At 39.1% G+C, this 25,820-nt stretch overlaps 2 protein-coding genes across 2 annotated transcripts in view; both read left to right on the top strand.

Annotated features, from left to right (window-relative positions):
• Positions 1 to 2,965, top strand: part of LOC138004230 (uncharacterized) — a 9,188-nt gene extending 6,223 nt beyond the window's left edge. Inside the window, exon 2 of the mRNA XM_068850706.1 lies at positions 842 to 2,965. Coding sequence (XP_068706807.1) covers positions 842 to 1,780 — 939 coding nt within the window. The 3' untranslated portion in view covers positions 1,781 to 2,965. The remainder of the gene's footprint in view (positions 1 to 841) is intronic.
• A 660-nt stretch (positions 2,966 to 3,625) lies between these two features.
• On the top strand, positions 3,626 to 25,784 carry LOC138004226 (NADH dehydrogenase [ubiquinone] flavoprotein 1, mitochondrial-like). The gene is made up of 19 exons (XM_068850698.1): positions 3,626 to 3,767; positions 7,957 to 8,033; positions 8,191 to 8,217; positions 9,929 to 9,997; positions 11,956 to 12,052; positions 12,665 to 12,716; positions 14,210 to 14,343; positions 15,385 to 15,554; positions 16,007 to 16,076; positions 17,080 to 17,135; positions 17,720 to 17,785; positions 18,213 to 18,315; positions 18,565 to 18,628; positions 18,726 to 18,816; positions 20,526 to 20,588; positions 21,713 to 21,767; positions 22,821 to 22,861; positions 24,516 to 24,584; positions 25,244 to 25,784. Exons 1-19 carry the CDS (start codon positions 3,725 to 3,727, stop codon positions 25,331 to 25,333), a joined length of 1,437 nt encoding a protein of 478 aa, XP_068706799.1. The 5' UTR covers positions 3,626 to 3,724; the 3' UTR covers positions 25,334 to 25,784.
• The last annotated feature ends 36 nt before the right edge of the window (positions 25,785 to 25,820 follow it).

Genomic DNA, 25,820 nt, shown 5'->3' with positions numbered 1-25,820 from the left:
CATGGCCGTTTCATCACGTGGATGCAAATTAAGAATAAGAATGGAATCGTTAAAACTCGCGTTACTAGTTAAGTCGCGCTAATTATGTTGAGCGATATTTTCCGCGACGTTAATTAAGTGTAGCTTTAATGTCCATTATTTTAACCCTAATTCTGAATCCTTTCCAGACATTCATGACACCTAAAAAACAGTAAAATAAGGTACAAGCTTTCTTTCTTTCCGTTGAACCCTACATTAATTGGAATTTTGAGGACTGTTTTGTTGACCAGAGGACTCAGTCTTGTTTAGTGACTCTATTTTCCATCCAGTGTTAAATAAATTTGTTCCGGTGGTCACCACCAACTGTGTCTTAATCGCGTTAATTTCCTTTATTGTGAAATTCTACCTCCTCCTTCGCTTTCATTTTCTTTATTCGAAAGTCGTTTTATATTCGCGTCAATTTAAGTGGCGTTAATTTCCTATAATAACGATGATGTAAAAAGCACGGTAACAAAAATAGCCTGAAATCTAAACATTTTACCAGATACCTATAAGAAACCCTGAAAATGTCTTATACACATAGAAGAAATAATCAAAAGGGGGAGCCTATAGCCAGGCGACTACAACTCCAGTACTAGCTCCAGGTAACGGCAGTTTCACGGTTCAAGCTCTTTTTGTTTTCAGTCCCTTGGGTATCTCATGCTAGACTTGGGGATTATCTGGAAAGGTATGGTTTCGCGGGAAAATCAATCTAAAAATAACTCGGTCTGCAAAAACGCCGTTCACAATTGAATACAATGAAGCTGTACGCTCCTAGGTGATATAGGCTCCTGTGAAAAAACTTTGTTTTGTTGTTTATCAGGCAGGAATGCAGCTACAAGACAGAAACCTGCACAAGCAACTTCTTACGATGCGCTCTAGTATTTGTGGACTCAGAGAAGAATTGCAAATCGAACGAGAAAGTGATGGATGGGAAACGGAGATTGATCAAGACGACCGTGAACGTTCTGATTCAAAACCTTTTCCAGGTTTTGTTACTAAAGTGGAGATCGTGAGAAATAACAACAATAACCATGGACCAAGAATAAGTCATATAAAACAGGATTCTGGGATCCTGACAGATGATGAGGCGAGTGACGAGGAGTTAGAGGGAAGCGTAAAGCAAATGCTGAAGACATATCCACCAGCCATCAGACCAAGAAGCAGCTCATTTTCTGCTATAGCTAAACGTTCTAACAGCTACCATGCTCCTTTGGTAAAGTTAGAAGGAAAAATGAATGAAAAAAGAAATGATCGAAAACCACCAACTGTCGTTCGAGTTCGCGCCTTAAGCTTGGCTGCCATTGAGAACGAAAGGCTCTTGTCAAAAGTATCACCACGCGTGCGCACACACAATTTTGCCGAGGGTGTGGTCCATCGATTTGCTAGCATGCCAGTGATTAATGAAATACCAGGAGATGACTTTGCACGCAACACTTTTCGATCAAGAACGTTTGGTGTCTACGGACGGCGTCATTCTGAAAGCGCCGACGGCAGCGTGCCTCAACCGGAATTTGCAATTTCGAAAAAGCTTCCGGCGTTTGGGCCGCTAACTCGCCATGGCAGCATGCCTGTTATGTACAGCGGAGGAAGATCAAAATCTGAGAACTCGCCCAGAAGGGTTGGGGAGAACAATGACCATCAACCTATCAGACGTTCTACGAGTCAATTAGTCCTTAGTAAAACAGATTTAGAGACGGAGTCGATTCACAGACAACGTTATGGGATCTATAGGTCTACAAGCCAGATATCTCTGGTATGATATCCGCGCGTAAAGATGTGACAATCTTCGGCTTAAAAGGGAACTTCCACTTCAACAAAGAATAATTGTAAATTTAAACAGGAGGAAGTAGTGTTTTGAAATTACGATTTGTTTGATATTTGTTAAGAAAGCATTTGCGTTGGAAAAAAATAAATTTAAGATTCCTTTATTTTCACTTTCAAATTTCCGGACGCCGACATCTTCTGAATAATTGTGATGTTGCATTCGGCCTAAATAACAATAGGGCAACCATTACACGTCACAGCTATTTTGGATGGCGGCACGAGGCGAGGAAAATCTAAAAAGAGAAAAAAAAAGCGTTTCTGGAATTCTTTTAGTTCAGATTCTTTGAGAAGTCTTAAAATCAAAGTTGATTTTACATATAGTTTCCTGTGGTTAAAAATTATTTTTTCTTGGAGTGGAAAATCCCTTTCAATGGACCGATTTGAAGACCCAAGCTGTTTAATTTAAATTCCGCCGTTTCTTCCCGGTAACCGTTTTCCTTCTGGTAAATTATAATTATGACTGAAGCAAACCCAGTCAATCGTTACCAATAAGCAAAGAAAACAGAAGAAAATAAGAACAGAAAAACACAACCTGAAATCAAAAATGGAAGTTTCTACAACAACAAAGCTTTCGCAACGAGCTCGAAGCTTGCGGACTGCAGGATGGGACGAGAAGATGAGAGAGACTGGGAACGAGGTTGGGCCTAGGCCTGGTCTCTTATACTATGATTTGCTGTCAGACCCCTCTCCACCAAAGAAGCTTTCTTGCAGGGCGGCTCTCTGAATGGTTGATTCATTGATACACGTGACTTTTTAATGGGTGTTTTGGCACGTGTTACAACATTTTCAAGGAGTGTGTGTGTGTGTGTTTTTTTTAAGAATTGTGCTGTTGTTCTATGAACAGAAGAGCAGAAATCTAGTCCATTTTGAAGCTCTCGTCAAGTGCCATGTTTATCTTTCCGTCCCCAAATCGATAACAGAAAGCAAGAGTGAATTAAATAAGAGTGTTGACCTATCATTTTGCGGCCTTGCCCCAGCAAAGTCACAAATGGATTTATACTTAGATACACTTTGCGCGCGAAACAAACAAAGGGCTGCCAATTTTAACCAGTCAGAAGAAGCCACGTCACGCTTGACTGCTTCTGCCACGTTTGTTTTAGGGACATGACAGCTGATTTTTGCGGGAATGGGTATTCTAAAAATAGACTCATTTGTTACTGTGCTGGGGAGCCCACCCATGCCATAACAACACTTTTATCTAATTGAATTCGCTCTTGTACAAATATAACAACAGAAAAATGATTCAGAGTTAATATCATTAGAAAGCCAGTGTGCAATATCAGAGAAGGTAGCTTTTTGAAAGCTTTCATACTACCCCGGCGGGCATCGTCACGGTACAAAGCGCTGGTACAACTTGTCCGTCCAGTTTGCCTATTAGTCTGCGCATGCGCAAATATTCTGGTGTTCCGATATGTGCATTCTTGTTCTCCTCTACCTTCTCATTCTTCTTTCCCCCCCCCCCCCCCCCCACTCTCCCATCACCTAAGGAAAGGGGAATTCGAGGGCTGTTCCCACGCCCATTTTGGCGTACGATGCATTCAAATGTTGTTATTATGCTTTCTGGCTAGGAATTATCCACCCGGCTCTGCTGGCTGAATTTCTAGATCCCCAGCATTTAGAGAAATTGCTCCAAAAAGGCTAATTTTGATAAAAATTGCTCGTTGGGCCCCTGACATTTGCTTGCCCCAATTATTGGGTAATCGCAGGCTCGTTTGTTAATTGCGGTTACTGCCCCTTGTAGATACAGGTGTTATGTACGCTGAATATCCCAGCATTCATTGGGGCTGTGTTGATTATCCGCCATATTGATTGTTATGCAAGTGGCCTTGATTTATCAGAGTTATAAACAGGCTTTGTTTTCCATCATTCTGTTAAAATCATGGCGAAGTCTTTGACAACACTGCAGGCTAGAGGTTTACAAGGTGAGTTTCAGACATTTTATTTAATCGGCAGTGTGGTGGAAAGGAGGGATTACGTTTTTGCAAACGTTGGCCGTATGGCACTTATTTGAACAGACTTAACTGATTCGATTGTAACGTGAAGTGCTAAATATCCACCCCATATGAATATGCCACACGGCCAACGTTTGCAAAAACGTAATCCTTCCTTGTACTCGTACATGTTCATTGCCGTGACTTTAACATCGTCAGTTCCCACGGCCTGCCTGGTCAGAGGTTTTCTCTGTCCTTGTGTGGACCCATTTCCATCAGTAGGGCTAACTCTCACATGGTTCAATGGGGTAGATACTTAGCACTTCACATTACCATCTAATCAGTTAAGTGTGGTGGAAAGACTGACTATTTTACAGTGACTGAAGGAGAGTGATTAAAGGCAATCCAATTAATGGCCATTAACTTCCTCTGCAAATTGTCTTGCATGTAGTTTCAAGACAGGAACAGTGATGAGCTGAACTGCTGTTTTCTGACTCGTTCTTCACAGAACACCGCTGAAACCTATTCAACAAAGGTGGCAGGGTATTTCGAGGCAGTGCTTGGAAATCGTTATGCATTTAGAACTCTAAAATTTCCTGAGACTTGATTATCGCAAGTGATTGATGTAGGGCATTACTAAACACAGGAATGGAACGGAACAGAATATACCGGAATATACCGGAATATGCCGGAATGAGGCAGAATGACACCAGAATGAGACGGAATGAACAAGAATGGTACCGGAATATACTGGAACGAGCCAGAATGACACCCAAATAAAGCGGAATATACCAGAATGAACCTGAAAATGCCAAAATTTGGTGTTTTAGTTAGCGCCGACCGATTTTTGGTCGTTTCAGTCAGCTTTTGTTGTGTCACGTGATTCCCTAAGGACATTGCATGTGTTCTTGCCGTTTGTAACATTTGGAACACTTCGATCATGAGAAAAATTTGACAGGTATATCCGTCGCTAAATGAATAATTATCTCTTGTGGAAGTAACATTTTTTTCGTGAACAAACACAGGAGCAAGAGAAACAGAATGTTATTCTAATTGTTTTTGTCTATGGATCTCGGAGGCGGCTTTGACTGTGCAAGTCAGAAAACCCGTGAACATTTTTATTTCATTCTGACAGGTCAATTGTGCATTGACCAATCACAATCAAGTTCAGCGAACCACAAACTAATCACCGTTGCTGCTTGCCTGCTTCCGACGACCCACACGTGATGGAGATATACAGCAATAGATTCACGCAAATGGCTGGAAGACTCTTTTTCTCTTCTCGATTTTTCCCAATAATGCCATCAAACCTGAACGCAGTGTTTCCTTGTTTGAAGAAAGAAGTCAGAAGCACAGAAAACGATCGATCGTTGATCATTGATAATACATGTAATTTTATGTTTACATGAAGAATTGTGAGAACATATGGTGACTCGTTCCAAGCCTTATTACTTCCCCTTAATGTAAATTGTTTTTTTTTTTTGTCAATCTCTCTATTCTGCAACATTTATTCGTCCACAGTTTAGAATTATAAAAATTTTTTTTTGTTCCTTGTCATTCCGGTCCACGCTAATCAGCTTGATTTTGGTGTCCTTCTGGTTTGTTCTGCCTTATTCTGTTGTCATTCCGCCTCGTTTCGGTATGTTCTGGTACCATTCTTGTTCATTCCGTCTCATTCTGGTGTCATTCCGCCTTATTCAGGCATATCCCGGTTTATTCTGGTATATTCTGTTCCGTTCCGTTCCGTTCCGTTCCTGCTTAGTAACGCCCGATTGATGTACATGTATGGTATCCGGAAATACAATGAACTACACGTATCACTTTGCATCTGTCCGACTGAAGCTTGCAAATAGTATACTACCACCCTCTAGGGGCTTTATGGATTATCTTGGGAATTGAAACTACATGTACACCAATTCTTTCTGCTTTGATGCTGTAACTTTTGAAATGACAATGGAAATTTTGAGTACTCTGTCAAATAAAATGTATGGACTCTACTCTTGTCCAGTTTGTCTTCTTAAGTTTGCACACCATGTTTATCTTTTGCCTTAGCTGAGCTATTAATGATGTGTTTTTTGCGTCACCTTTCCTAGACAATTGAAGCATGCTAAAGTAATTCCAGTACATAAAGTAGATAGATGAGTAGCACAATCATGATGTACATTATTTTGTGTAACATAGTGAAATTTTACAAAATTCTTCATGCTGTCATAAAATTGGATGAAAAGGAACCTGACAAAATCAAATATCCTCTTAAGCTGATATCTTAATGTAAAATGAATTTTTTTTTGTACTGATGGATCAAAACTAAGCAATTTTAAATTTACCCATGACCCCTTGCGGGCATGGTAATTTCCTCATTTTGGCTAGATTACCCTAAAAAATTTTGTTAAATAACCCGAGTTATTCTTATTTTTAACTTTTGACATTACAGAAATGTTAATTTCAGAGTTGATTATATGCTTCGCTTGATTCGCAATTGAGAAATTCCCGCGAAATTTTCCACATGGATTGCAAAACACAGGGCAAAATGGGCTGAAGTCCGGAAACAACCGGTTTAACTGGATAAAAACAAGTCAAGGCCTGGTAGCACAGCTTGCTCTGAGGGAACGTTTCGAAGCGTAATGGCGGATCTGCAAGGGGAAACTTTTGGTTCTTTCACGCTCTAAATTCGCTTTGTCAACCTCTGAACGTCAAGAAGTGTTTCAGACTCACAAAGAGGTCTGACTCGTTCTTTCACAATTTGAATTGTTTCTTTCTGAGCTTTGGTGTGTAATTTGTACATGAGATGAGCATTCTGTTTTTCTTTGGGTTTTGTAATGTGAGCTTGGACAAGCAAGATACAGAGGACATTTTGCAAAGCTGTGCTTTGGTCCTAAGGCAAATTGTAATGGCGGACGATGTGTTTCAGACTGAGAAAAAATGCTCTGGTTTCTCGTGTGCAGAGAAATTTTCGGTAAAACTTTTTCCAAAGCAACTACCACAAATGAGCATTCTCAAACCATATTTTATTCTGCCTAACCACAAAACATCCGTGGGTTACAGACGCAAATTGCAAAAACAGCACTGAAGATTTTAGGAGCGTGACGCTCAAGACTGTTATGCTTTTCGCCCTCTTTTCTCTGTCATTGGTGAGAAATTAACCACAATTTTTTTATTTACTGGTTGCAACATTGTGTATGTGAAATATGTTGTTGATTTCATTGTGAGAAATAAAGTACAAGCCGTCTGAAGAACCTTGTTGTGCTTGTCTTACTGGTTTGCGTGTTACGCGTGACGCGCCATTTTTTGTCCCCAAAGTGGACAACCGAATCCGTTTATTCGAAAATTAAGCGACCGATTTCGCTAATCTACACAGTAAATGTGACTTAATATGTAAGAAGCATATCTGCAAAATGTGAGTGGCTAGCACTTTTTACGAGCGGAGATATGGCCTGACGTGTTCGTTCAAGATACTGGTTTCCCAAATGTACATCATGATTGTGCTACTCATCATAATAAAACTGATCCAAGCAATGATTGTCCAATATCATTTTTGTCTGTTTTAACCGAATATTCAAAACATTAATGAATAAAGTTTGTGCCAATTTTAGTCAAAATTGAGATAATTATGGCCCAAAATTCTACAAGGGTTGTTTATGTACTGGTACCTACAGGTGTTCTCCTTCAATTAACACTTAATTTCGTTTCTTCAATACATGTGTACACATGAACATGCATTTATTTACAGCTGTATTAAACTATTGATGAGTACATGTAAAATCGTCAAGTATTGGGCAGAGTAACATCTGTAAGTCTGTTCTCTGGAGAGAATGGGTTCTTTTGCGTGATCCTTTCATATTAGGAAATCATAGGAATGCCGATAGTGTCACTCTTGTGGCTGCAAACTCCTATTTTAATTTACATGGCAAGGATTTCAGCAAAAGGTATCGGAGCATACAGATATTGGATGCGTTGCCAATCAGAGTATGTCTTATCAGTATACATTGTATTTTTGAGGATGCTTAAAGCTCACATTCAAGCAAATGTGCCAGACTGGTCAATGCCTCTTAATTATGCCAATGGTTGTAGTTCAGTTGTGGTTACCGTAGTGAATTTTGTTTGTTGTTCTGGTAGTGACCAGGAGTGGCATTTTGTGGTCAAGTCTGTAATTAGTTATTTTTTTCTTTTTCCTCATTAGCTGGGCAACTGCAATCACTGTGCCGCACTCTTGCTTGTAGCAGACTTTTGTCAACAGCTGCAACCTCTACTGCAGGGGTTTGTACAATGTACTATTTTACTTTTGAAATCTCCTTTGCCAACTGCATGAACAAAATTAATTCTCAGGATTACTGTACACTCACCTGGATGATCTAATTTCTGTCAGTAATATTGTGAATTTAACAACTTGCTACCTCCTTTTGTTTCTTTGTAGACAAAAACATCATTCGGAAACATGAAGGTTGGTTCTATGACAACAATGCACTCTTGAGAAGAATTTGCCATATCTTGACTCCTATGAGCACAGAAAAGTTATCCCAAAAATACATACATGTATATTACAGACTGAGTGTACTTGGCAAATCATGAAAACATGACATGTTTATTGTATTCTTGTCATGGTTACATGCATTTATTCAGTGTATGAATCACCAAAAGCCTTGGTTGATAAATTTGATTGTCGGCTTTCTGAAGTGTATCTTCAATTCACTTCACTGTTGCTGGAATACATAAAGTGAGTTCATTGTAACATGTACAAATTTGAAATCACCATCACTTGCACAGTCTCAAAAAAGATAATGAAATAAAATACATGTAAAATACATGTACTTGTACCATATGATGAAAATTATTTCACAAAAAGACACTACTGCTCGTGGCCTCAAAGGCATTAAAAGAGATTATTATTTTTCTTAGAATTAGCTTATTGCTTCCTCCAGTTTATAGTACAGTTAAATTCAATTTAATGAGGTTAACTTGTACAACAGCAAACACTTAATGACTGGTCCAGAGAAAAACAGTTAATTGAATCGAATCTCAATGTTTCCCTCGGCTGTGCCGCGGGGAAACCTTGAGATTCTCGGGAAACAAAATTAACTATTTCCCAAAGGACCAGTCATTAAGTGATTTGTTATAATTATAGCAAAAAAAGAAAAACAAGCAATGGCAACAGCAACGGCAGTCGTCGGCCAACAATTGCGGGTAACAGGGCACTGTTACCCTCTGATGTCACAGATTTTGCAATGTTGCCAGCTCAGAGACTTTTGGCGGGAAACAGTTTTATTGGTAGATGTCATGTGACCTCGAAGTAACCAATGAAAGTGTGTGCTGTTGAGGGAAAAATTAGCTATATAACAAGAGCTCTTGTTTGCCAGTTGTGGTCAGCTGTGTTGTCAAGTTGGTGCATGTGCTGTGATTTCCTGTGCTTTTGCTGTGCACTGCAGTGCATAACTGTGGCATTGTAGTTGTGTGGCGGGAAAAAGTGTGTGTGTGTGGAGCATTTTTAGTGGTTAAAATTCCCCTTCTGTCCCCTCCTTTTCCCACTGATTTTTACCATAATGATTGTGAATGTGTGCCTGTCTCTGGTGCTGCGTGGGGCTCATGGCTGCAAGGTTGCCAGAGCAGACTGGACGATCTAAATAGGAGTTGGGTGCCAGTAGTGGAAACTCCTGGATGTCTCAGGCACCCAACCTCCACTAGCAACAGAGTTGTTGCATTCGACCAAAGGAGAACGTGTCCTACTTTATTTTACATTGGGTGAGTTGTTTGGTCTTGCCATTGAGGAATCAAGATCTTTTTCTGCAAGGGACACCAAAATAGCCGCCCACAGCTGATTCTTTTGTTGTTTGCAGGGCCACTCTCACGTACATGTAGATTCTCGCATGCGTATAAATGTCTTGGTCAATCTCTTTTTTTCACATGCTTAGTTTTCTAGCTTGGAACCCTACGGAAATATAGGCAAAGCGACTGTCGAATGCACTTCAATAATCCAAGATTACTAACTAGTGCTGGTAATAACTGCATGCGTGTATCGGTAATCTTTGTGGGAACGGTAACTGTTATGGACAGAAGTGTTATCTTGTCTGCTCAAACTTGTACGATGGTCGACCTCATTAACTTGAGATCCTATCATTAATTTTTTTTTATTAACAGTTGCTTTGTTCTCTGTTTAGGATGAAGATCGCATCTTTACAAACTTGTATGGGAGACATGATTGGAAGTTAGCAGGAGCAGTCCAAAGGGTAAGGCAGGGGCTGAATGATCAAACAATTATTATTATTATAATTATTGTTTCCCCAATGATAGGGTGGCCACATCGTTGGGTGTAAAAACAGGTACATGTACTTGAAAATCAATAGTTTCGGTGAAACAAAGGGGCGATTCTCTATCATTAAATTTTTCTGGGCTTCTGATAGGATTCGGAAAAAATTAAAGATTATTGGGAAATGTTTGGCCACATTATGCGTAAACATCCATTGATTCAATCTGTGGAAATTACATCCGGATTATGCGGAAATTTAAACAATTTATAAAACTAATAATAAGGCCCATCCAATGTATTAAATGCTTTATATGTTAATCAGGGCTCGAAATTGCGACCAATACAGTCACATTTGGACTGAAAATTTTCTCTTTGTGATTAGAATATGTGAGGAGTGGCCAAACTGCGACCAGCTTGCACCATTGAAATACATGTAAAAGGGCTAGCAGTTGGCATTTTGCCACAACGTTTGCTAACATAAATAAATTATTAATTTTTGTTTCTCATCATGAATTTTGTTTCAATTTGGAGATATGCAGCAAAATTGTACTCAATGTAATATGGTTGGATCATTGACCATTTTCAGTGGTTTTTGTACACACATGTATTGCAGGCTCCTAAGTATATTTTTCCCTACGATTATAAATAAAATATTATTATTTGATTTTCGACTATAACTTGCACCTAAGTTTTCATATACAGTGTATGTGTATCTTGTCACAAAATTGGGACCGGGAATTTTTGAAATTTCGACCCCAGGGTATTTTGTAATTTACAACACAAGTTCTAGTGTCCAGGCTCATTGACGAAAAAATGTATGGAAACTGCTTACGACCTTTCATCTTGCGAACAAAATGGAGTGTTTTCTTCAATCGATCTTCAATGTTCAGGAAAATAAGCGCTTCAAAACAGTCAATCTCTTTGGCTTGTACATCTGGCCTGGGTTGCTTGAGGCATTGTTAGCACTAACCAGCATTAAATACCATGGAAACCTCAGGTTTTGATACCTCTTAACCAACGGTTAGCACTAACCAGGCTTCGAGCAACCAGCCCCTGTATGTTTGTGCCGGCATTTCTTGTGTTTATGTGGAAAACATGCGGAGGATGCAGATTGTAGGGAATTATGCGAATCCACATCACCGCATCCTGTCAGATGCCATTTCATTTTGTTGCCCTCAGTTACAGTTTCCTGAGCGTCCTGCGGTTTTTCCCATCCCTTTCTGTTTTTTTGTGTTATTATGGCAATAAACCAGTCAGCAGCATTTTAACCCAATTTGACCCCTAAGGTGTCCTCCCCCCCTCCTTATAATTGACAAGTAAAATCGCCTGGCACTAGACAGAGTAAAAGATTTAAGGTTACCCTCTCAGGAGGGAGTGGGTAAAGGAAGGGTTAGGGTTAGGAGTTAAGTTACGGGGTGCAGCCGCAGGGATGGCACGGTGGTGAGAGCACTCGCCTTCCACCAATGTAGCCCAGGTTCGATTCCCGGACTCAGCGTCATATGTGGGTTGAGTTTGTTGGTTCTCTACTCTGCACCGAGAGGTTTTCTCCGGGTACTCCGGTTTCCCCTCTCCTCAAAAACCAACATTTGACTTGATTTACTTGAATCATTGTTCATTTCAGTTTACAGTGTCCCCCCTAGTTCCTTTCCTTTCCTTAATGAAGTGAATGTACAAAATGTAGATGTCGTTAACCCATTGACTCCTAAAGTGCTTCTCATTGGAAAGTAAAATTGTTTGGCATTAATTTTGTGGACAGAGTAAAATCTACATGATTGTAAGTCTCGCTCTCCAGAGAGAATGGGATAAATGTACTTGAATTACACAAGGCATGCACATGTGCAAGTGGCGAAGACAGCCTTCTCTTTGTGGATAATGCAAACGGTACACAAACATGGTTGCCTCGTTTTATGTACATTGTATGGTTGCCTGTGTTTTCAGGGTGACTGGTACAAAACAAAGGAGATAATACTGAAAGGACAAAATTGGATAATAAAAGAAATCACAAAGTCTGGCCTACGAGGAAGAGGTGGAGCAGGTATGTACATGTAAATTAATCATTAGTGAACAATACATGTACAAATGCAGCTACAATTTAAAAATTAAAACTAATGCTGAAATTGTCTGTAAGTTATAAATGGGGACGAGGAAACAATAGGTTAGCTCAATTACATACTAATGAGGCATACGTGCATATACTGTATACGCGTATGTGCGTATATGCATACGCGTATACGCGTATTGGGCTGACACGAATTACGTGTATATTTTGCTTCAGATATATCTGAGCTGCACTGTACGCGTATATGTACACGCAATGCACAGTTTGCGCGAGACTACCCTAAAATTTGAACTCTTTAAGTTCTAAGTCTCGTTTGATGTATTGGCAAAATACTTTTTGAAAGCTCTTTGACGTGCAAAATATAAATATTCTCCTTGATGTACTGTATTTTTAGCATGCACAAGGTTACTGAGGTAATTTTCGTTAAATTCTGTGACATGACCGTTTTCAGATTATTTCTTGTCATAACGAAATAAGATCAATATCCAACACCCCATTGCAAGACTGTGTGTTGAATTACCGTAACTGTAATTTGAAATGATACATTCATTTTACGGAAGATCTTTCTCAACTTCAAAATTTAACCAGGATTTCCAACTGGAATGAAATGGGGATTTATGAACAAGCCATCAGATGGAAGGTATGTCTCGCACTGTATTAATATTTTTGTTACACGCATATGCCCTCTGTTTTTCTGGAAAGAAAGTACATGACTGTATTCTTGTCATGCAAATGCAATTAATGGACTGTTTTAGAGGTTTCATGGTCTCAACCAAACCAAAGAATCACTATTATAAGTTATAATATTGCTGGATTGCATTCATTGCAGTGTACACTGTACAGTACCATTGTCTGTCATTACATTTTTTCAATGACCTTGCAAAAACTGCTCTGACTCTTGACACCAGTCTAAGCTTTAAAGATGCAAAGTATAGTTGTTATAATAATTTTTACATGTCTCAAAGACAAAGCTTTGAATAATTCTTGATGCTGTAAGAAAATCACTCTGTGTTTAGCAACAACAACAACAACAACAACTTTTATTTCAACACTATGGTGATTTAAAAGCGTTGCTGCTTATGGGATCGTGTATCTAAACTAAAACCTATAATAAAAATATGTTAAAATCGTCTTAATAATATAGAAAATCGTTATCATTATTGTGAGGCATTGTTTGCAGAGATTCTGCTTGAAGATTGGTACATGCACATGTACGTGTAGTTTGGGCTTCCCTCAAGTCTTGATCTTGTGACATCTTGTCTTAGTTGATAAAATTTAATCATCACCATGGTGTCATTTTCCAATTAAAAATTAAAAACTACTGTTCAGTTGGAGTAAATGTAACATTAGATACAGTGTATTAAAGTACATTGTACCTGAAAGTGGCAAAATTGACAGTACATGTATTGGCAAGTTCATACACGTAGTGATACATGTATTATTATCACAATTACACTCATCTGTAGAAGACCAAAGGCTCTTAGTCCCACCCAACTAGTGGACTAATGCAAGTGCTGCATTTTGATTGGCCACGCTACTAGAGGACTATTAGTGATAGTCCTTGAGTAGCGAAAAGCGTGACGCTTTCTTTCATTTTATTTGCAAATAAATATATTTGCAACTTGCATTTGATAACTTTATTATATTACCTTTTCTGTCTGACTAGTTGGGTGATACTAAAACAATGAGACCCTTCGCCCTCAAGGGCCACGGGTCAATAGCCCATTAGGGTTCGACTCACGGACTATTGACCCATAGCCCTTGCAGGCTTCGGGGTCTAATTGTTAATGTTAGTCTTATTGTTAATGTCTAATTGTCTAATTGTTAGTACATGTTGGCCAGAATTGTTGGAATTATAAACTTAAACCGAAGTACCGCTATTCTGTTCTAACTTTGTTTCCTTTCCCTATACTTGCATGTTTGAAGAGAACAGTCTGGTACATGTATTCCAAGAAAAGTACTAAATAAATTTGAAATAATAATAAGAAAGCTACATTGTTCTTTCTTGAGGACCAGGCCTTAAGAGGAGATGCAGTAATATGTTGTACCAATGTATGGAAGATACAATGTACAGTCATGTACGTGTATGTATACTGATTGAGCATTAATGGGTAAATTATCATTTGCTTTCAGGCCCAAGTATCTTGTAGTCAATGCTGATGAGGGAGAACCTGGAACCTGTAAAGACAGAGAGATAATGCGAAGTGATCCACACAAATTGATTGAGGGCTGCTTGGTGGCTGGAGCAGGCATGGGGGCAAGGGCAGGTTAGAACTTGCAATAACTGTATTTGTTTTATTGTTATTATTTTTTTGTTTGTATAGGTAATCACTTGACTTCGAGCTCATTAAATAAGCAGGAGTACCAGTATTTAAACCAAAATTGTTGTCTTTGAAAAAATATACAAGTGCTTATTTATTCCAAATTGCACAAGAAAAATCATGTGACTACTTATCAATAATGTACATGAAAAAAATTGAGATGGTTAAGCAGAAGAAACGCACGTGTATGATGCAAACAGGGAAAAATTGCACCATACATGTACAAATGTACATGTAAATTGTGCCATCCAGGGCGCGCACTTGATTTGAAAACAAAAGATTTGATTGGTTCTGACCAAACCCTATTGTTTATGAGCCAATCATGATCCAGAATTTCTATGTGTAATTTGCACTGGTATTACACTTTTTGTACTTTGTTACACTTGAACTGCACTGCTCTAAGCCAATCAAAATCGAGTAATTTTTTCATGTACGTGTATATTGTTGATGTTACAGTACATAGTACAGAATATGAAACTAATGTTACAGTCTGTGTAGAAAATAAAACAAAAAAATATATACTTTGCATATGGAATAAGGATACATGCTAAAGCTGCTATTTAAAGCGTTAATTTTGTGGAATGCTACAGTGCACCTACATTGTACATTATACATGTATGCTTCAAGGGAAAGCCAACAGGTCTAGAAAACTTGTTAACTTCAAAACCAGCTATAATAGTTTGACTGAGTTTATGGTGATCACTGGCAAAACATTTGATATTTATTCGTGAAGTGTTTGCTAGTGGTTATGGAAGATTACATAAAAACCAAGTTGTTCCAAGAGTAGATACAATCATGTACACTGTATCATTTTCCAGTGGATATTAACTTTATTATTGAGGCTTTCAAAAGGCTTATAAATCTACTGGTTAGCCAATTTATTTGGTGGTGTATCTGGATCTCCACTTTTATCTACAGTAGTATTGGGCTTAAAAATTAGATATTGCTGGTTCTGGGGGTCATTACTATTGCTCTGTTGTTTTATAGCCTACATTTACATAAGAGGCGAGTTTTACAACGAAGCCTCTAACATGCAGTTGGCAATCAATGAGGCTTACAGAGAAGGATTGATTGGGCGGAATGCTTGTGGCAGTGGGTATGACTTTGATGTCTACATGCATAGAGGAGCTGGAGCCTACATCTGTGGTGAAGAAACGGTAATTAATTTTCATCCAGATTTATGTCCAGACACAAACAAAATGAGATGCAATGTGACGTCTTTACAAGCTGACATCTGATCTCACCCTAGCGAAAGAACTGTAAACCGTCATGAGACTTTGTGTTATGTGCGGTGTATAAATCCCAAACCTTAAATCCTAAGCCATAACTGGTGGCACTGGATCGGTTGGTGAGTGAAGCACAAGGGTTTGGTTGTTTAAATTGCTACATGTAGGTACAGTAAAAGCAAACTGGCCAAATGATGGTAGGGGAACTAGAAAGCTGATGTTTCAGTTGCCAGCCCTTTGTCAAGAAACTGAAAATCAATAACCATAAGACATGTAAGACATTGAAGAGCTGGATAGTATTTTTCCAAATGCAAATAAGGGATTTTTTTTAACCTTATTAATTTTAGTGAGTTTACAATTCTTACTGATAAAAATAATTGCAGGCGCTGATTGAGAGTTTGGAAGGGAAGCAAGGCAAACCTCGTCTGAAGCCACCTTTTCCAGCAGATGTTGGTGAGTTCAGTGGAAAAACTCTCTTATTTTAAATGATGATGATTATGACTGACTTTATGTTAAAATGTTAACCATATTCAGAGCCGGGGGGGGCGGGGGGTTAAATCAACTCATACAGTACCGCTCAAAAGTAAGTTATGGCCTTGTGTTGTGCTGATGCGTCGCACACCACGCAATTCCTGTCGCACGGGACGCAAATCACTTTGCGCAAAAGTAACTGAAGCGTAAGTTTCTGATATAAATTAAGAACTACTGATTGTTGATTTGTGTTACACAAATTCAATCAATTTCGCTTGTAGATTACATGTATCTGTCTCCAGTTGCGTGAGTTACATGTAGCTACGACTTGTAATTTTTTGATTTGTTAAATTGTATGGGAATTTACGTCTGAATTGCCCTACGGAGGCAACGTTTAAGTGACAATAATCAAAATGTTCGGTTGGTTTTTGAAGAGAGGGGAAAATCAGGGTACATGTACCTGGGGAAAAACCTCTCAGAGCAGAGTAGAGAACCAACAAACTCAACCCACATGTGATGCCAAGTTTGGGAAATCAATAGGACCTTTGCCACATCAGAGGGAGGCGAGTGCTCTCACCATCCCTACTCCCTAATTACATGTACATGTACAGTAGATACAGACCTGTACATTGATAAAATAGTTTGTCTTGGTAAAATATGAAAATGTTACACTGGTTAAAAAACTATTATTGAAAAAAAAAAGATCCTGAAATCCCAACATTTCGCCTTCTTCAGGGGTAATAAAAATATCACTTGTCACTTCGTTGTATATTTTTATTACCCATGAAGAAGGCTTATGTTAGTAGCCTAAACGTTGGGATTTCAAGATCTTTTTTTTTTCAATAATAATTTTTTAAATAACCAGTGTAACATTTTCATATTTTACCATGGAACCACCTGGTTACAAATCAGTTTTTAGTTTGCCTTGTTTCAGAGTAAAAGAATATGGTAGTTCTTCAACCCAATTTTATCCTCTTCTTACCAGGAGTGTTTGGCTGCCCTACTACTGTGGCTAACGTTGAGACAGTTGCTGTAGCTCCGGTTGGTGCAATGCTCATAAATCATGCTTTACTGCTTATTATAAAAATCAATAAACATAAATGATAATGCATTTTGCGTGCTCTGATTGGTTCACTCAATCTCGGTTATCAGCTCATGTACCTTAGTTTAAGCGTTGCTAAGCTAAAAATTTATTTCCCTGAAAGCAAAATTCTTCTCTGAATAAAGCCAAAAAAGGAAAAAAATCTTTTTGTATGGAAAGTTTGGATCAAAGGCAAAGGCAAGAAATGTTTTTGTGATGAGCCAACGTCTGTCTGACCACATGGTATTACACAACATCGCATCTTCATCAAGTTTTTTCGATTTCGCGAGCTCGGATTTTCCCGCTTTCTTCACTCATGTTTCGTACTTCCAAAGTTTTGGAGTTAAAGGAATTTAATAAAGCAATTATTCCATTCGCGCTTGTTGAATATGAGACTGGTTATAGCCAACTCGGCGCTACGCATCTTGTTGGCTATTTACCATGATCTCATATCCAATGCACGCTCATGGAATAATTGTTAATTATTTGTAGGGTTATTCTTCCACAGTGACTTTAAAGTTTTATCTCCTCTATTTTTTGATAGACGATATGCAGGAGAGGCGGGGATTGGTTTGCATCGTTTGGCCGACCAAGAAACACTGGCACAAAAGTATGTCTTTTAAATGAGTATACACATGTTCTTTCAGAATACAGGTCTTTTTCTGGGTCTGCAGTTACTGTAGGTGACTTCATTAATTTAGACACTGTCTTTTAATTTCTAGATTTAAAATTAAAGAGTTCAGTATTCTGATGCTCTCACTCGCTAATATTTTAGAGGGAGAGAATGAAGCATAATGTTGGAAGCTGTATTAAGAAAATGACCCTTTGTATTATTTTGTCAAACACATAAATTTCAGGTGACTTTTTGTTGATGAAGTACGTGTACAGATAGATCCAGGTCTTCTCTTTCAGCTGTAATGAATTTTTTGCACTGTTTAGCATAGCGTCAAACAATCAATAAGACTAGGAACCTGCAAACAAAATCGACGTTGTGGATGAGGAATTTACTACTTCGGTAATACTCTCTTTTTTGTCAGCTTTTCAACATCTCTGGACATGTGAATCAGCCATGCACTGTTGAAGAGGAGATGTCCGTCCCATTAAAGCTCTTGATTGAAAAACATGCTGGAGGAGTGACTGGTAAGCTACACTGTATTAAAAGTAATGAATAAGCTTCTTGATCTTTTGGTAGATGTAATTCGAAACATACAGATGTACATGTATTGTAATTCTGGAGGTGTTATCCTACTCTAAACAACCACTACAATTTTCAGAATTTGTTGTTACTGTAACAGTATACATTTTTTGCAATGACTTAACCTTGTAAAACCTATTATTTTTACATGTACCTGAGATTATTATTAATCACTTAGTTCATAATTTCACAAGGTGGCTGGGACAATCTTTTAGCAGTTATACCTGGTGGCTCATCAACTCCGCTGATTCCCAAGAGGTAAGTTTTCAGCCTATCAGTGATGTTTACATTTCTGGGTGTTTACTGTATCGTACCTGTGTTTGAGCATGTACAGTAAATCTGATTTTTCTTGTAGTGTTTGTGAAGACGTATTGATGGATTTTGATGCCTTGGTTGAGGCTCAGACAGGCTTGGGAACAGCTGCTGTTATTGTCATGAACAAACAGGTAAAGTTACTGAGTGTACATTCCTTTATTTTCCCATGCCATTTCACTCTGAAGAGTTCAATTTTGCAAGCCCGACATTCTTCTTTAATTTGGTTTACCAAACTTGGTATACACAAGACAAAGAAATTTTCATTGAGTTTTATATGGTCATGCGATGCTAGCGTGAGCATTGTTCCTAGCGTGTGAACAGAAATTTCTTAGCATTCTAAAAGAGGATAACTGTGTCATCCCATGAGAGGCCACAACTTAATGTAAAGTTGTGTTCTGTTGGGATCAATCTGGCATGATCGTTTTTGGTTAAAACACTGTTGCTTCGAAGAAAATACCCATTGTCAGACTTGTGAGCATTGTTTACAAAGATGGAGCCTTTCATGTCAGTTTCAAAAATGAAAATGACAAGGGATGCATCCCATTGTTTTCAGCTATTCCAAACAGCTTCCAGGATCATGTTGCAAAAGTGGGGCATAAAAAAACACCCAAAAAAGTAAAGAAAGGAAAAGAAAGACTTCTTCCACCTTCTGTACCTCAGGAACGTGTAGATGTACATGCGAGATGTATAAATCAGTGTGCAAATGGCTGCAACATTGTTGGCCAACAACCGCCAACACTGTTCCAAGGGTGTTACAACGTACAAGTTGCACACTCCCAACATTTCATTTGTTCCGTGGTCACCGAAGCGTAGTGCAACAAAGTTGGATCTGTTTGCACAGCTCTTGCAACATTGTTGGGGCTAATGCACGTGCAGTACATAAAATTATGGTCTCCCCGGATATAGCAACGCCTTAATAGTTGAAAACTAGATGGCAGCCGAATTTTGTCAGTTTACAAAGTCTCATGGGTTCCATCCTTCCCATAATGCACTGCACCTCCTCACATTGTTGGTAATTGTTGCGTCCATTTGCACACAGCTGCCAACAACATGGAACATCTGCAGAACCAACAACTCCTACAGTGTAACAATTTTGGGAGTTTGGCTTAATGGTATACCTACATGCACATACATTGTGCTAAATTGCCATTCTCTGGAAGAGTTTTTTTAGGTTTAAGTCTTCCAGGAGAGAACTTACAGTATCTTGAAACAGCGTGTGGTCTGTACTTACGTGTACAAACTAACGGTCAAAACAAACATAACAGTGTTAAGATACCTAACTAGAAGGAGCTAATCAGTTGGCTAGTTGGTAGAGTTTTACCATAGAAGATACAGTAACTCTATTTCCTGTGTTGAGTGGAGGAACCCAGAATATCGGCATCCAAATACAGTGACCTAGCAGCTGGGCGATACTACCTCGTTGACTCATAAACTTGTGCAATGAATCAATCTTCAAGCCAAGGCGATTCCTAACAGGACACTTTACGCCATCCCACCCCCTCCAATCATTGTTGACCCAAATGAAGCTGAAGCTGATGAACATGTGGACTTCCAACATTGAAGGGCGGGGGAGGAGAAGCATAGTAGCCCATGGTCATGTACAGCATAGTTTTAGATGTTCACGCAAAAATTGTATGTGTGTCCTAATAAGTTTGTCTAGGATTGTATCTACAGTACTACAGTGAATGGAAAAATCGTTATGATTAATTTTAAAGGAGTTGAGGGGTTTTGACATTAACTTCTTAGTCCTGGCTCTACAAACATTCTTTCACGAGAATAGTTTATGCAACATGCAACAAACCAATTAATAAAACCTTAAAAACATCTTGTTCTTTGCTAGTGTGACATTGTCAAAGCCATAGCAAGGCTCATCGAATTTTACAAACATGAGAGCTGTGGACAAGTAAGTTTTCCTCTGAATTCCCTTCTTGTGTGAACGTGAGATAAAAGTAATTGTTTTACTTAGTCATTAGGCTACGAGCAGTGTCTCATTCTCTAAGTCGAGCGTGAAGAGAAGACAGTCTCCAATCTGGTCCCCAGGGTCTCTCTTCTCTGTCTCCACGACAAAGAATGCAGAGAAGAGAGACCCTGGGAACGAGGTTTGATAGTCTCGCGCTCGACTACGTTGCAACTACCGGTAAACAGAGAAGGAAGGACTGCTTGTAGTCTACTTATTCATTCAATTTCTCATCTAATCTAAGCTATGAACAGTTCAGGCTAATCCTCCAAAAATGGGTAAGCATAAAGCATGAAATTATTTTCCCCAAAAATTGTGGTCCCTACCGGACTCAAATTTGATAAGATTTCTGTTGTATTTATCCTTCCCATTTTCTGTCATTTGAACCCAAAACGTCCGTGCACATTATCAAATTATTTTAAAATGAAGGCAAGCATCATTCTGAAACAACTTCTGTAACTATAAATAAGCCTATAGATTTTATTAGAAATAATCTGTCTTCCCATTCTTGTACTTAAACTTACTTTTTTCCTCCGGTTGTTACTTATATACTTATTGAATCACTTTCATTTGCATGATTAAAACGGGGCTGTGACTCGTCATGCAGTTGCTTTTGTGTAGTTTTAACAGTAATACTTACCCCTACTTGCTATGCTAGTTAATGTTAACCCAGAAATTACATGTACTTTCAAACAACACAGTTCAAAGCTTTATGACAAAACACTTCTGTCGAGCATACTGTACGTAATTTGGTTGAATCCTGTAGCGTAACCCCTTTGCAAAATAATATTACATTTTCCTTTTTTTTCCAACTTTTTCCCCTGCATGCGAAAAGCTTGTTGTACGTGTATTTTATTATCATTAATTTTGGTCCCACCCAACGAGATTTAAAATAATAAATTGTTTTGCTACCTTCGGTTGGATACTGTTCTTCTACTTTTAATAAAACGTCGTTGTTGTTGTTGGGTTTGTAAATGTATGAAAACCCTTCCTCTTCTGAAACTATGTCAGTGAGGAAGATGAAGGGTTTCCTCCTTCTCTGATCAAGATGCTTTCTCAACGTTTCTTAGTGCACACCGTGCCGAGAGGGCTGCAGCTGGATGACCACAATCATGTACAGATTTGGTGAGTTATCTCTCAGATAGTGCGTGCGGTATTATTTCAGATATGCCCAGAAATGCGTGCAGTTAGATTTTGATAAGCATATATGTAACTCACTCACTAAACCTTGCACCTACCTTATTGCTAGAAATAGGTAAAATGGCACATTTCGTGTTGGTTATCAAAAGTGGGCTTGCAGCTGAAGGCCTGGCCAAACGGGAAATGTTTGGCAACCAAATGTTGTTGTTGGGTGACCAAATATTTTACCGTTTGGCCACCCTGTTTGGTGCTGTTTGATGGTGTTTGATAAAATTTGAAGGTCATCAAACATTCGATCAAACTTAGAACATTTCTGTTGTTCTCGTGTTTGATGGGCGAAGTTTTATTTGTTTGGACAGCCGTATTAAACCTGTTTGGCGCATGCTCAGCTCCTTGTATCTACGTGTTGTTTGCGTATAGGTAATCCATAGTTCTTTGCTTGTGGAGTTTGATCAGAGTTAGATCAAACATGAATTGTTTTAACCGTTTGGCCACTCACTTGAACATTTGCATGTTCGGTCACCAAACAATGTTTGATGTTATTTGGTCGCCAGGCCCTAAGATTGCCTTAATTACTAGACATTGTGATTGGTCAGTATGGCGAGCCGTATCCTGCGGTACGGCTTTTTTGCTGCTTGATTCAAATATCTTCAGATATAAACCTTACTAACTCAATAACATCGTTTTATCTGGCCTTACTGTACTGTTACAGCTCCTTGACAACGACATTTTTTTCATTTTTCGAAACTGTGTTTGGCTGGACGTCAATCAATTGTTTCCATGACGAATTCGACTGCCGCCAAGTGAACAGGTCTATATTGTCATGGAAACATTTGATTGACGTCCACCCAAACTTAGTTTCGCAATATAACGAAACGCTGTAACTTCGATACCAGTTTCAGCCTTAAAGATCTCGACTTTCTTGAATTCGTAGTAATTTGTAGTAATTTCTTGTTATTTTCAGGCCCCAACTCATTGCCTGTTTGATTTTATTCGTATTCAGTTCGGTATGCTTTTCTTTTAATGTGTCTCTTTCAGTCGAAGGCAATGCAACACCAGATGAAATTGACATGTTATGGGTAAGAAATCAACGCAGAAGCTCGTCAAGGGGAACCTCTGTCTCCACTAATTCCAGATTCAACCTATTATTTTTAGAAAAAGGTTTTTCCTGCGAAAAGTATCATATTTCCCTTGATGCTTAGATAGCTCAGTTTTGAGTGGCTTTTACAACAGTGGGCGTGCTGAATGTCTCAAGTGAGGCGTTCTGTAACTAAATCTACTCCCGAAAGGGTTGACTCCTAGGCCAAGTATGGGAGATTGGGGCTCCTCTTCATTAGCTATTGCACAACGTTACCCTGCGAGCAGTCGGTTTCTCCTTCCCTTCCCGAGAGAGAAACCACTGTGAGCAACCGTTTGATTTTCCATCGAGCATGTGCGAAGTACGTCACACCCCACGTGATGTATTTAACAAAGCCTCGTCTTGTTTGGCGGGAAATCACTAAACAGCAGGCTCTCCCAAACGCAGCAGTTACGTAGCTGAGCGCACGCGTAATCAGCAAAATGAATGAATGAATGAATGAATGCTGGACGGTGGCACACTCGAAGAAACTAACGGTTGCTCGCAGTGGTTTCTCTCTCGGGAAGCGCAGGAGAAACCAACTGCTCGCAGGGTAGCACAACGTTGACCCTTAAACAGACACCCCAGGCGACATGTCGCTGAAAAAACGTTGCGAGGAATAGTCGCTCTGTATGTTTTGCTTCCTAGCCAAGTCCCTGCGACAAAACGCTTGTGCGATGCACGCGCAGTGATTTCGCATGAGGAGGAATGTAAACTAGTTTTCTAATTCAATATGGCGGACCAGCGAATACAGCGATGGTGAAACAAATAGGTGCTTTTAGTTCTGTTAATTTTGTCGTGAGAAATGGAATAATATACCCATCTGGAAATAAGACAAATGACGGAAAAAAGTGAGATGGGCTTATTGTACTATTTTTCAAGAACTGGCTATCAAGGTCCCAAAACGAGGAATGATATGGACGAAAACATCAAAGCTTTTTCTGTGACTGTCTTCAAAACGGAACCAAAAAAGGGATTTAGTTGGCAAGTTACTGATTTTTTGCGCTTTATACTTTTCTTGCAATTTCCACTCAACTTGGCTTTACGTGTGTGTACGTGTGCGTGCGGAGAGAGCTATTGTGTCTTCCGGCCTGTAAAATTAAAGATCTGGGGCCCGAAAACTTTTCGGGCCCGGAAATCCATGTCTGAAACTGTCAACCGCTTGTTTTGGAAATCCGATCTTTCAACATGTTTTCAAGGTAACAAAAAGCAAAATCACGTCACTGTGAAGGTTGACTACTGAAATCCACTCCGTTCTTGAGATACAAAGAGAATTGTGACACCCGAAAATAACCCGTAAAGTTTCGGGACCTTTGAGAACGGGCCCCTGGTCTTAGTTTTTCGAAGGGTGGACAGCGCTATCCACAGGATAAATCAATTTCCACTGGATAACTCAATTGGTTTTGCTAGTGTTTGTCCGCGTGGCCTGTCTTGTAAGCTGACACCTGACTCTTGGTAACGCTGTGGTTATTCCAGGTGCCAGTGCCGCTTCAATATGGTGATACTTCCTCTCTTATAAATTCTCTATAGACGTTTTATATACTTATTTATGAGGTAAATTTAGTGTTGTTGTTTTTTTATCGTTCGTGACACTTGTTCACTGTTGTCCCAAACAGGAGCTGAGTAAGCAGATCGAAGGCCATACCATCTGTGCATTGGGTGATGGCGCTGCCTGGCCAGTGCAGGTAAGCAAGGGGTCATAATGCGCAACAACGACGTGAAAAAAAAAATTAATAAGAGGTTTCGACCTCGTGGGCATGCAAATGTGAACCTTTCATTCTGTATTTCTACTCTGAAACCGCTCGTACCAATAATTTTTTTTTAGGATACTGTGACTGCAAAACCAGGCTTAAACGTTCAAGCCTAGATTTTCGGGTTTCCTTCAGCTAACTTTCATTTTAACGTCGTTGGTACCAACTAAATTATGGAGTAGAACTTGCTTTTATAGGTGGTTTCCAACCGATCTCTAGAGACTCAGATAACTATGCTGCCTTGTACAATTGCTGCTGGACGAGCAAAAGAAGCTAATGAGAGAGATCTTCGTCCACCATCATGGCGACTATGACGTCACGTGAAAACCACTTATTGACTATTGTCACCATTCCATGATATAATACGTTTATTTTTTTGGAAGGGTTGGGGGGGGGGGGGGGGGGGAGGGGTGGCGGGGTGGTCTTTACAAAAAAAAAATGCAAGTTAATTACTCTTGGGACTGTATCATGCTTCAGTGAACTGTATACCCATTGTTTTGATCCAAAATGAACTGTATTAGCTTTGCCATCGTTGCAGCCGAATTAGACTACCGAATTACAATCTTAATTAACGCTGTTTTTTTTCTTGCTAGGGTTTAATCCGGCATTTCAGACCGTTGTTGGAGAGTAGAATGGCGGAGTTCGCAGCCAAGCAACAAGAGAAGAGTACTGCGGTGGCTTAGTAACATATCGTCGATCGACGATTTTCATAACAGATCGAGTCTTTCTTTGATTCCTCGACAAGTTAATTCTTTATTTTTTCCCCTGATACTTTACCGGTTGTCATCATTAAAATTAATAGTTATCCTGTACTTTTTCGAAATGTGGAATAATTACTTTGAAGACCTTGTTTTCAGTGAACGTTTGTTGGTATTTTTTTATTGCACTCACGTGATAAGACGGCCATGTTGGTGCCAAAACAATTGGAAAATGTAGCTCAAGTTTTGCATAATAATAGAATCAAATTCCGAAGAGACTTTTTCGCTCCTCTTCTTTCCACCAATAGGACCGTTTGTGACGTCAGGGGCAAGCAAAGAATTGTTGTCATTTAAAAACAAGGGCCGAATGAGAATTGTACAGTGAGCTTTATGCTATAGCCAGTAAATTTATTGTTCTTAACAAGAACGACCAACACTGCATTGTTTTCATTTTTTCATTCTTTATGTCGAA

This window comes from Montipora foliosa, chromosome 5 (genome assembly GCF_036669935.1).
Source record: "Montipora foliosa isolate CH-2021 chromosome 5, ASM3666993v2, whole genome shotgun sequence".
NCBI lineage: Eukaryota > Metazoa > Cnidaria > Anthozoa > Scleractinia > Acroporidae > Montipora > Montipora foliosa.
Note: the sequence above shows the minus strand (reverse complement) of the source record. Positions and strands in the feature narration are given on the sequence as shown.